Source organism: Macrobrachium nipponense, chromosome 28 (genome assembly GCF_015104395.2).
Source record: "Macrobrachium nipponense isolate FS-2020 chromosome 28, ASM1510439v2, whole genome shotgun sequence".
In the NCBI taxonomy this organism is placed as follows: Eukaryota; Metazoa; Arthropoda; class Malacostraca; order Decapoda; family Palaemonidae; genus Macrobrachium; species Macrobrachium nipponense.
In genome coordinates this window covers 31,898,999-31,912,626 of record NC_087217.1, presented here as the reverse complement: position 1 = coordinate 31,912,626, position 13,628 = coordinate 31,898,999, and the positions used below count along the sequence as shown (strand labels likewise).

Here is a 13,628-nt window from a genome sequence, read left to right as displayed (position 1 = left end):
TTGACTAGGATAGTACGTATATTGATTTGGTTGTTTGCCGTCAGGGCAGGTAACATGAACTGATGCACTGAAAAAATTCTCTGCTTATATACAGTGCATAGTCTTTTATCACATAACATTCCTACTGGACATACTAAGAAGGTTTGAAGATTAATATCTATTCTTTATGGGATAATTCAGTCCGTATGGTATTGTTTTTGCAACACGTTCTACAACAATGCACTTCCAACTGGCATTTTCTGTGCATGCACAGTACAGAACATAGTGATTCTGAAGAAATATACAGTACAACCAGCTAGAATGATTTAAAACAAAGTCATGTAAAACTATTGTAGGGTTTTTTTAATACCAATTTTGTGATCTGTCTCCATGTATTTTCACAAAATTCAAATTTTTCAAATGCCATGTGTATCATGACACTTTCCCCCTTCCTATGGTGTTTAGGGTGTGTGTAAAACACCATTTTATACAACATACTGTTTCCAGTGAAATATTCTGTGTCGTCATATGTACAAAATAAAATACAGTATATTGTCTTCCTTTCCATACCTCTTATTATATTATTAATGCTAAATAAAAACGCCCATGTCTTGACAGTACCATAATGTAAGAAGTCCGTGCATTTCCTTCTCGTAAAAATTAAGATTCCAGAGTTTTATACAGTACACTTGAGCTTCACATAATTTAATTGAAAATTCAGATATATTTTTTCACAACAGTAAGCTTTGCACACATTTTTCAATCATTAGATGACAGTACCCAGTTTATATGAACTGATTAATATTTTCTGTTTTATTGTGATTATGCTATATAATTTACAAATATGTACTGTGTAGAAACAGACTGAAGAATATTTCTTAAGACCTTTTAAAGTTATAACATTCAAACTGAATGAAAGGTACTTTTAATGCAAGTGTTGATATTGGAATCTGTCAAGAGAGAGGTAGAGGTACAGTTATCATTAAAGAGCCTGGAAATCCATTGCAATTTTTTTTTCTTTTTCTTTAATGAAGGTTGATGGATATTTTCTCTGTGCATTATACATGAATTTCAAGTACTTGATTGAATTGCCAGCTCACCTAACCACTTCACACAAAAATATCTGAATTTGTAGGCTTGTATAAAGGGTTTACTTAAAGAATTTGAACATTTTTGTACTCAATTCCAGATACATACAGTATTTGGAAATTAAATGAATTTATACACACACATATTGGGTTTGGCTGTGCCATGTCATGCTAAAGCATTTCAAATTCTATAATTGTACAGTTTGAGTAATTCATTAGAGGTGGCATGGTTGTTCTACATAACCACTATGTAACCCTGCAGACTAGTTGTGAAAATTTACATTTGTCACTTAATGGTCTGGTTTAAAAAATTAATTTTTATAATTTTGTAATCATTTAAAATTATTTTTATTTAAATTATGCTTGATGCTCATTTAGTACAATTGTAAGTTTTAATTTGGTTCATTACCTAGAAAACCTGCTTTTATTAATAGTAATGGAGTTTCCTTAATGCTATACAGTCTTTTGGTGGAATGGCTATATTAGTTACCATGTTATTTAATTTTTACATGATTAAGGATTCCAAGATCAGCTGATATTCATATAATTGGGATGAGTAAATATTGAGATACTCATGCTGAAAGTAGGCAAAATTTTAGTATTTCTTCGGGATATGCCGACTCAGGTGTATTGACTCCCTGACTAAAAGATTAATGAAACTAATAAAGATAGAAAATTTTAAACTTAGCTCAGTTTTTTAGAAGCATGACTGCCTACATAGGCCTTGTCCTAGTCATTTCGGTACAAAAATTAAATAGTAAGAATTTTTTAAGTATAGGCTTCATGGATATCTGGATTATATTCTTGGCTAATACATAGAGATTATAGAACTTTCACCTTCTGTGTATCAAGAAAAAAGCTAGCTCGGTAAATGATGCCCAGTCTGTTGAATGAGGATGGTTAGGGGATTTAAAACCATATTATTGTAGAAGTTTCATGTATTCGTATGGAGTACTAACCATTGCTGCAAATATACCCAATATCTACACACTGATGTGAAGGTAGAGAACAATTAATTGCTTTACAGTATTCAGGTTTGTCTTTTCTCTCTTGCACTTATTTTATAAGAGATCTGTTGAAGAGCCCAGTTTGGCATTAAGTATGACTAAGATTACTGTTAGAACATGAGGGTGGGTTTGAATGGATGGCATACCTCCTCACCCATAAAATTCAAGTAGTAGTTGACTTGGTTAAGTGAGACAGAAGATTGTTGTACCTTTACCTGCTGTGTTTGAGCCAGTCTCAAAAGGTTGATTAACTTTAAGACACTGTTAGAGGATCCAAGTAGGTCGCCTTGATGCAGTTATTCACAAGGTTTATTAGTATTATTATTATTATTATTCAGAAGATGAACTCTATTCATATGGAACAAGTCCACAGCAGCCATTGACTTGCAATTCAAACTTCCCAGAAACATGTTGTTCATTAGAAAGAAGCAACAGGAGGTAAGGGAAATACAGAAAGAAGAGATCACTAAAAAAAATTAATAAATAGCATAAGAAGTGTAGTTGTAATGTTCCTCTCATTATGCATGAAATGCAGTAAATAAAAATGTGGAGAATGGGCTCTGGCTAAGCTCAAAGATCCTCCCCATCCCAGCACTTTGCCGTTGGAGTGGGGTCTTCAGGAGAGCATCTACTTACAGCTGATTCACAACTTTGCTCTTAGTAGTTGCTTTAACTGAATTGGCTTAGGCACTCATAGAAATAGAGAGTGAAATAGGATGGGATGCCCCCTCACCTTGTAAAATATGAATAGATAACTTGGTTAAGCAAGGTGATAATCTTGGTCCATCCACACGAACTGTCCGATGTGATGTCATAAGTGGAAAAACAGCAGATAAGGTTCTTGACTTCCTGCTTCTGATGTCACATCAAATGAAGTTTGTTGAGCAAAGCTCGATTATATGGACGGGGCTAAAATGTCCAACTGTGTTCCTGGTGCTGAGTTTCATCTTGAAGGACTGATGGCACTCGAGGCACTAGTTTCATTGCATACATCTAGGTACAGAGCATAAATCATAGTGCCACCTCTTGGAGGGTTTCTTCCATCTTTTAAATGTAGCTTTGTCTGAGGCATGGGAACTTACACAGGCAAATATTTAACATTCTAAGACTACATTTAATACTAAAGATGACAACAATGTAAAATAATATCCAGGCCCAACCTCAAGTCATAGGCTCATTGTAAGGAAACTAATTGTTCAAGGTTCTCAGTTATCAGACCCTCAATTTTGCTGTCCCGTCTCACTAACCATTGCTTCTTAGTGCAAATTCCCAATCCCACCTTGAAATCCTGTACTACTTCACCTTTATTTTCTGGGTCTCTTTATCTTGGTTCCCAACCACTCTTGACTCCCTCTGCAAAGTCTTTTGAGTGCTGAATGGCAGAAGGTGGCCCAGTGCTTGACAGAGTAAATTTCATTAAATCACATCACTAAAACTTGAACATTTATTGACAAGATGGCCATTAAAAGAAATGTCTCTCAAATAAAAATGAAAATGAGTGGCAAATAGAAACCAATACAATTCCCTAGTCAGTAATGCAAGTGTCAGCATTACAAAACCACAATTTATGCTATTCAAATCACAGTAGTTTACTAGATTAAGATTAATATGAATAAATCAATAGAGAGAGAGCTGCATTCCATGTAGAAGGAATGTTTAACGGACAAACCGACAGTAAAAAAATTAAAGAATTTCAACAAAATGGAGAACTAAACCTTATGTTAAGGCTCCATTTTTTAGTACTGCATATCCCCTTCACTGTTACACTTGCAGAACATATCCTTTTTGAGATGGACAAAGTTGCAGCCCACCTTAACCAATAGTGTTATGTGGAGCCATTCACAGGAATTATTTCTACATGTTCTCATGAAGCCAGAAAAAAACTGTAGTAATGCATGCCTTTAGTTTCCTTAAAAATTTCCCAAGCCACTTTGTAATACAGTAATGCCTGTTATTAAGTTTTAAAAAAATAAAAGCCTTCTAAAACTGGCCAACATAGTATCTCAAGTACATGTGTCTTAAAAACAGATCTTGTGACAGTTTTTGCTGTTAGTGCTTTAATTTTTCTTAATTTTCTCCTCAAACAGCATTTATAAAAGGTTTAAATATAATCCTCAAGAGGCAGCAGAAATTATGGGCTGATAAGAATCATGACTGTTATATTGTTAAAGTATATACATATTAATAACAGTTGTTCCCCATTATACATTATAATTTCTCACAGATGAAACTTAGCAATAAGCACATGAACGAAAAATACAAAACTAGGGATGCTATGACAAAAACTAAAATTGTTACTTCAAACATCACTAGCAAACCTTGTTGTCACCAGGATATGACATAGTACAAGCTATCAAACATTTAAGAGTTATAGTTACAAAGGAATGAACCTTGAAGTTGCAAATCAGAACTTGGTTCTTTCTTTCTTTTATAAACTGAAATTTAAGATTAACAATATTATGTGTTTTAGAAGGTTGCTGAACAATTATGGTCAAAGTCTAAAAGAATGTGGATACTTGCTTAACTTTGCCTACCTTAGTAATCAAAAGCTATAAAAAGTCATAGTATTTTGTTTTTTAAGTAGATATCCAGTGAGTTGTTTTCATCTCCGATCTCTGGATGAACACCTCACAGAACCTGAAATGATGTAGTATTCATTTTTCATTACAACCCTAAACTTGATAAGTTTCTTATTGATATTGTATTTTAATTTTAATGATTCTATTTAACTGGAAATAATTTCAGCCTTGCAGTTGAAGCACTAGTTATTTTATCACATAGAAATAATACACATTCCAAATTTTGGCCAAATCCCTTGGTAGGTACAGATAATAAATTAGATGATATATTGTAATCTCTAAGTTTTCTTGCCAAGCCCAGGTTTCACTACAAAGTTTGGCAGCTAATCACAGAGCTCTCTTACAGTCACGTTCTTGTGCGTCACCCACATCATCTGTCACTTGGCCTGGGTCAACACCGGGCCTACCATTGTAACAACGTTTCTGTCTGCATATATTGTATCAAAAGTGGATCAAATCTCAACAATAAATAAGTGCACTATAAGCATCCTGTTGTATGAATCAACCTCTACACTGATGACTACTTTGAGCCTCCTGTTGGACCAGCATGGTTCCCAGTAATGCCTTACCTAACAGCAACCAGCCACTAACAGACTAATTACAGTGCTTGGCTCTGGTTTGCTTTCTCTTGAAGGCTCCTACTGTCCTCTACAAGCCAGACAGCATAATTCTCATACCAAACCTCTGATGACTAACAGACCAAATTTAGCCACGCCTACCAGTACAAACCCACTAACAGTGTAACTATGGCACTACAGCTCTGTCTACCTGTCTCACAAGTGTTAGAAAATTGCCTCAATTGCACAGAAGATAAACTCTGTTCTCATATCAAAACCAGTGACTAAATATGGCCAAATCTACTCCTGGAGAAACAATCTAGTAAAGTTCAAAGCATACCATAGATGTCAAAGTTTCAAACAATTATTACTATTATAAAGGATTAGTTTATCCAGATCTCTGAGTCTAGTAAAGGTCCTTACATAAAAACAGTATATATATATCTTGTTCCCTACTTCTCAATGATTAAACCATCAGTCTGGTTCTGAAGACTGGAGATAGAGTTCCACTGCTAAAAAGACAGATTATGTCCTCAAGGTGATCCCAAACACCCTCTTCTCCAGAATCGTGTGGTTGTGAGGATCACTGATGAAGACTTCCACATTTCTTGTTAACAGAATTCTCCTTGCCACCACCCACCTGTGCCAGCATAGCCCTTGATCTATTAAGCACTATACTTGAGGATGTAGTAGATAAGGCATCCCAGGATGATCTTGAGTTCCTTCTTATTCTGAGAGGTTTGGCTGACCATCTGCCAACAAACATCAAAGCTCCCTTTCCCAAAGTCATGGGCACACCCATGGAAGACTTGCTTAGATAGGCGGACAGATTGCTAGAGACCTTTAAGGCTATGCAACCTACCAGCAATGACACGTGATGCCAGGAATGACGAGGACAACGACCAAGATGGTCACAGCACCAAAAAATGTCAATTTCTTCAGTTTCTACATTGCTGACCATGCTTCCAGAGGTTCCTGGTGGACACGGATGTCTTCTGGTCCATACTACTTGCACTGAAAGACGACAGCCAAAAACAAATCGGGCTGTACTACCCTTTCTGCAAGGCAATGGTAGTCACCTGTCTTGATTAGTGTGTCATCAGGGCCTCTTCCTCCAAGTTCCTGGGTTGTTATGCCTCAGAAAATGGAGTACAACCTCTGCCCTTCAAGGTGTCTCAGCAAATAACAAACTGACCACAAAAAAAGAGCTTGGGAAATTCACAAAGGTGGTACCACAGGAACTATGCCCAACACTACCCAGACAATGGTATCCTTCTAAGATGTTCTCTGTTATTTATAACCTGTAAAGCTATTTAAACCTGTAACAGTTATGTATTCCATTTACTTGTGATCCTTCTATAAGTGTAAGAATTTCCTTCCCCTAAAAACTGGATGTACTGTACATTCTATCCAAGTACTTTCTCTCAGTGTAAGTCTTAAATCTCTATCTAATTTCAAGTAAGATATCTTGGCTAGATTCTCAGTTGTCACTAATTTGTTGAGAACCCATACTACTTACTCTATACCTTTTCTCTGTATTATCTTTCTTTAGAATATTTTTCAGCAGAGTTTTATTGAGTCTAGTTTCTTCTAATTATTTTATATAGATGTATATTCTTAAAGTCTTATGACCCCTTTTAATCACTAATTGCTCTCAAGGTATATCAATAGTGATCCTTTTTTTAGCCTTAGTTGTATAAACAATTAACAAATGTGCAAACTTTCTCTATGAGTGACATCCTTTCACTCTCCTACTATATTCTGATTCCATTACTGTGAACATCTGATTCTACAGTCTACTACTGAGTTCAAATCTGAGAAAAATATGCCTGATATACCTTTTCGAGATTATGATTTTGAGCCTACCTGCATCAAAGAATACTATAACCAGATTCATCTTCTATGTTAACTTTAATGACAATCGTGACTTGGCTTCAGTTTGATGTTTGGTCTTTTCCTCTGTTATGGATGAATGTCCATGATAATGGTGGTGTAAAAATTTACTGTTGAGTCATCTAATATTGCTTAATCTGGTTGGTAAATTACACTTGCAGCTTGGTTAGTATTTTGATTCCTGTTAGGAGGATTAGGTATGCTAGCCTGGAACCTGACTACAATAATCTACCTCATGACAGATCTATATCTAGGCTTGCTCCTGCAATCTTGATCACTGTGCCCTGTTCTCTTATGATGTGAGCATGAGTTACCTAGGTCCATGTTCTGATACCTAGTTGGTGTCTTAAATCTACACAGATAGGTCTGATGATTATGTGATTATGTGGTTGAAACTAAATGATCTCATTCATTTGAATAGTTACCACATTCTGAAGTAGTTTCTTTTGTCTACTCTCCAGCCTTCATTTAAACTATCTTTGCAAGGTTGATAGCAGGATTAGCTTCATGTACGGTACAATATGTATAGTATGTATTTTCCTCAAATATTGCTTCAATTATTCCCAATTCTTAATTCTTCTACAGGCTTCAGAAAAAATGTAACACCTTATATCTACTGTTGACAGGTTAAGGTAACTTATGGTTTCATTTAATTTGTCAGTGACTTCAATCCAATTTTATAAGTTACATGCATCATGTTCTCCCTTCCTTCCCAAAAATTTGATTATGTAGATATTCGCGTGTATTCTATGAATGACTACAGCTGATGTGTCTGGGGGATTGAATAATCAATGGCAGTTCAGTTAAGGTTAATTGCTAATTCTTAAAAACAATAAACATAACTCCTAACAACACCTCTAAACACGACAGAGTTGTGGAGGAAATATCCCTTAAAAAAAATCAAACTCAAAAGAAAATCTCATAAAATTCTAAAGAAAAATGAATTAAGTACCTCTCAATTTATGTTGAATAAAATAAAATAAAGTAAAATAAAAAAAAATACAATAAAATATGAGTTAGTAAATAGTAATACGTATTGAATAATGTTAGTAAAATGGCCAGTACAGATTAGTAAATTAAAGAAAAAAGTTGTTGCCAAAATTAACTGTATAGGACGAATCACACATCAGAGATTCAAGACTGCATGTGTAATGGCTGAATTACGACATTATTACACACGCTCAAGTCTCCATGCGCAGTCACATAGTCATTGAGTTTGACAACACCCGTCAAATGATGGCAACAAGCTGCTGCATGTAGTTTTCGTGGTCTAACCACGACAATTGTCAAAAGTCGCCATGTCATGCTGACGTACGAAAGTCATTATGCCCTCTCGACGGACGTAATGTGATTACGACAGACGTAAGCAGCAATCTTGATGTACTGTGTCTGGATATGCAATGTACTTGGTAACCCCTCAACTCATACAGTATGGGTGCGCTGTAGTCACATTGTGACACTTGCATCCCCAGCTATAAAAGGCAGCATCCCAGCCATTAGGTCAACATTCTACCTTGACCTCTTGTGACCTCAGCTGCTTTCCTCACTGTGCCCTTTGTTGGATCATCAATGATGTCACAAAATGTTGTGAAAGTTGTGGCATAGTACATACAAGGACCCAGCAGAGCCAAGTACATACATCTGCAGCAGCCACCGACACTCATGGTTCAGATGACCTCCATTGGTTCCTTAAGCATTTTAGCAAAGATTCATCTCAGTCAGCGTCATTGGTCCCGACTAACATCGAGGAGGAACATGTCGTAGACTTCTACTCCAAGATGGATACACTTGGCGACGAGGAGGAGTCGACCATGGATGATGAGAGGGTCAACGAAGGATCTGTGGAGCTTCGTGGGAAGAAAACTCCTTGTGTCATCCTATCAGGCTCCCAGGGGAGGATGTTGGGGGAATGGCTGCAGGAGCACCCATTCCTCTGAAAATACATCGTCTGTCAGGAAAAACCCAAGACGCTAGGATTAAAACAGATAATTGTTCATCCCTGTATTGGTTTGTATGTTGTGTTTTTCCCCTGATAATTAAATATCATAATCAACAGAGCAAAGACGGTGCCCTTCACAAGGTTAAAATTTCATTATTTTCCATTTTTTTAATTAAAAATAAAAAAATACAATATTGACATTATTCTAACAATTATAATTTTGAACACAAGAATTTGGTTGTAACAACTTTTTTAAATGTTTCCCCATACTGTATTACTAATAAGAACCATCTCACATTTTTTAAAAAAAATTTTTCCTGAGTTTTATTTTTCCAATGAAATATTTATTACTTTTGTGTGATGACCAATATATTTTTGTTTAGGTGATTGCACATGCTGAAACAGCCAGGCCGGTTCCCATTGGCCAGGTGAATCCAAATCGCAGAGAGGCCTACTGGAATCTCCAACTGAAGGTTGTGAAGGATTGTGCTGAGATTGACCCCATTTTTCTATAATTACCTTCAGACGGAAATCGGGTTTCTTGTTCAGAGACTACAGAAGGCATCGAAGGAGAGAAAATTGAAGGTATTACTCATCCTGTTCCTACATACGATTGTGGAAATGGACCCAGAAATGTCATCACCCAGAACTTCGTGCCTCATCCTGCTGTTCCTTCGACATCCTTCACACCTCAGCCTGTCTTCGACATCCTTCAAACCTCAGCCTGTGTCTTCAACATCCTTTGCCAGTCAATCAGCTTCCTAACCGGAACAACTTTACCACCTGTCGCCGCAGCAAATTATCTTCCACACACGATCAGGAAACTGGGGAGGATGTGTGTGGTATATATTAGCAATGTCTCGATGATCAATCATTTTCGTAAAACGAATGTATATCATGTCCATGTATTCTTTTGTACACCTTTTCCAGTGTATTCTTGTATGACTTTGTATGGAATATTAATTCATGTATACCATTCCCCATGTATTTCTGTATGACTTTTGTTACAAAAATAATAATAATTCCAAATGTAATCTGATTTTCCATTCAACCTCTTTATGTTTGGAATATTATGAAATGGGTTTTGTTCAAGTTAATTTTCAGAGTACCATTTTGACTTAAAATTTGCGTGAAAGTGAATTCGGGAACATGTTGGAACCCATGTTTCAAGTTTTAAGACGTCATCGGGGGCTAGTGGATGGAATTTGGGGAGTGGGTTGAAACCTTGGAATTTTACGTCGTAGAGCAGGGGTGTGCAACCTTTTATCCCAAAGGGCCACTAGTCACGACTTTCACGTTATTTACTACGATCGAAGACATATTATGTGAGATTATACTGATAAAGATAGATAATTAGTGTTACTGATTTTATTTAAATTGGGATCACAAAAATAAGAATTGTCTGAAACAAAAGTATTTTCCTTACTATAATGAGCAAATGAAAGGCTACCGTACCTTATTATTATAATATACAAACATAAATAATTACTTATTATTGGTTAACTGGGATCATTAACACAAGAATTATCAAACACAGACATTTTCCTAACCATTAATGAGCAAATGAAAGGCTACCCTAGTGAGATGGTTGATGTTGCATTTGGGACACCAACTCACAATATCAGGCTGTATGGATGATATGGCTACACGCAGGGTACATTCCAAATGTTCATCAGTAAGTACAGACATATACTTGTTTTTAACCAGATTTATTTTTGAAAAGAGCTGCTCACAAACATATGTGCTACAAAACACTGCCATCATTTTCCTTGCATGAGCAGAGAGTTTTGGATACACTGTTAATGATACATGCTTCTTATAAAACTGGTATACTAACCTATGCTTCTTATAAAACTGATATACTAACCTATCATCAAACTTCTTTCTTAGTTCATAATTGCACTGTAGTTCAATTATTTCCATCTGTATGTCCTCAGGAATTGCTGTCACATCCACAGAAAAAGGAGAAGCAAAGACTTCAATGGCTTGTGAATGTTTCTTGAGGTCATCAAATCTTTCTGAAAATTCCTCTCGTAAGACTGCCAACTTATCACCATACTTCTGATACTGAGGGTTGCTAGTGTTATGGTTTTTCAGCGTAGGAAAGTGGTCTGGGTTTTGGTTTCTGATTTGTGACTCCCACAGAAGCAATTTTATCTGGAAGCCTTTGATCAGTGAGAACATCTCATTTATTAGTTGATCCTTTCCTTAATGTTTAACATTCAGTGCACTAAGATGATTAGTTATATCTAATAAAAATGCTAAATCCCTTCTCCATTCCTTATCTCTCAATTTAGGGATAGCATTACCTTTCATATCTAAGAACAGCTCAATTTCTTCCAAAAGGTCATATGCTCTCTTCAACATTCCTGCCTTGCTTAGCCACCTTACCTCACAAAAATACTTCACATCACTGTACTCTGCATCAATGTCTGCCATTAACTTATGAGACTCACGGTGATTTAAACCTCTTGACCTAATGAAATTGACAGCTTTCACGAGAATATTAGTCACATGCTGAAAGTTTATTGTCTTTCCACATAAAGCTTCCTGGTGTATGATACAATGCAGGACAATAAGTGAACCGAAGTCAATGTTTTGAGACCCCATTCTAGTCTTCAGTAATCCAACAACCCCATTTCTCCAACCAGACATCACAGGTGCACCATCTGTTGTAATGGAAACTAAATTAGTGTAGGCCAGTCCAAACCTTACCAATACTTTTCCCAATTCATCAACAATAGATTGTCCTGTTGTGGTCCCCTTCATGCTTTGTAGTGAAGCCATTTCCTCTGTAATATTATAGTCATTGTCAACTCCCCTAATATACACAGCCAGTTGTGCAGTGTCTGCGGTGTCACAACTCTCATCAAGAGCAACAGAGTATGAAGAAAAAGCACTAACTCGCTTGGCAATTGTACTTTCAATATTCCCTGAAAGACACTATTCTTCTAGCAACAGTATATCTTGAAAGGCTTATGTTTTCAACTAGTTTCTTTATGTCAGGAAACATATTGTCTGAGGCTACACACAAACATTCTTCAACTACCTCACCATCAGAATAGGGCTTGAGTCTTTTTGCAAGGATTTGACTAATCAAAAAACTTGTTTTGAGAGATGCATCATATTCCTTAAGTTTCTTTGTAAATACTGACTATTGTCCTTTCAGAGATTTCTGCAAGAATGATATTTTTTCTTTGGGTGCTTCACCTGTCATATTTTCATATTCTTTGTGCTTTGTGATGTAGTGTCTTTTGATATTATATTCTTTTAAAACAGAAATGGATTCATGGCACACAAGGCACAATGCTTTCCCCCCTGATTGTATGCATAAATATTGCTCAGTCCATTTCTCTTGAAAACTCCGGTTGTCCTCTTAAATCTTGCATTTTTTATTCGTAGAAGCCATTATTAGTACAATAAGATCTCTCCTGCTGAGCAAAATCTATAGAATACCAGTAATAACAAATCAACCACAACAAATGAAGCACACTGCTTTCACCACTTGAGTCTGAGACAAACTGAGAACTATATCAATTCCTGTACGACTGTACTGCAAAGCATAGCAGAGTGTAAAAACTGTAAACATCCAACCTTGAAAAAAAAAAAAGTTGAAATATTCAGTTCGAGTCTCTCTCTCTCTCTCTCTCTCTCTCTCTCTCTCTCTCTCTCTCTCTCTCTCTCTCTCTCTCTCTCTCTCTCTGAGGGCCGCACTATAGCTTATTTATTTTTAGGAGAAAGGGCCGCAATGAAAGCCTTTGAGGGCCGCATGCTGCCCAAGGTTGCACACCCCTGTCGTAGAGTTTTGTGATGTCATCGGAAGTTTTTGAGGGAATCCGGGGTCAGGGTTGAAATTAGGGTATTATCTATGTTGAGTATGAGGAACTTTGGGGTCAGGGTTGAAATCAGGGTTTTTACTGCCTTAGAGAATAAGGAACTTTGGGGGCTTCAGGGTTGAAATTAGGGTTTTTACCTCCTTAGAGTATGAAAAATGAGGGGTGGGTTTCAGGGTTGAAATCAGTGGTTTTACCTCCTTAGAGTATGGGGAACTTGGGATGGGGGGGTTCAGGGTTGAAATCCGGGTTTTTACCTCCTTAGAGTATGAGGAATGGGGGGAGGGGTTCCAGGATTGAAATGTGGGTTTTTACTTCCTTAGAGTATGAGGAACTTGGTGTGTGTGTGTGTGTGTGTGTGTGTGTGTGTGTGTGTGTGTGTGTGTGTGTGTGTGTGTGTGCGTGAAATTAGGGTTTTTACCTCCTTAGAGTATGAGGAACTTGGGGGCGGGAGTCAGGGTTGAAATCAGGGTTTTTACCTCCGTAGAGTTTTGCACGGCGCTGACACGACCTGAGAAACCTGTGAAATTTCACACCTATTTTTTATATTCACACCTTTATGGTCACTTTTCACACCTAAAAGTGAAAAGTAAATGACACCTTGTTAAAAGGTGTGAAAAGTAATTAATACCTCATTAAAAGGTATGAAAATTCACCTGTAAAGGTGTGAAATTTCACACCGAGGTGCTAATTCCCAGGTAGAAAAATTGACTACCTGGGGATTAGCACCTTGGTGTTGAAGGAAACTGGGTT

The 13,628-nt window shown here is 36.7% G+C and overlaps 1 protein-coding gene across 6 annotated transcripts in view; it reads right to left on the bottom strand.

Annotated features, from left to right (window-relative positions):
• Nucleotides 1-4,216: 4,216 nt before the first annotated feature.
• LOC135201651 (uncharacterized) overlaps nt 4,217-13,628 on the bottom strand; it is a 305,425-nt gene continuing 296,013 nt past the window's right edge. For 3 of the 6 annotated variants that reach the window (XM_064230752.1, XM_064230756.1, XM_064230757.1), the window contains one exon: nt 4,217-4,711. In XM_064230752.1, the coding sequence (XP_064086822.1) occupies nt 4,651-4,711 (61 nt within the window). In that variant the 3' untranslated portion in view covers nt 4,217-4,650. The other 3 variants (XM_064230755.1, XM_064230753.1, XM_064230754.1) reach the window with 3 other exon arrangements.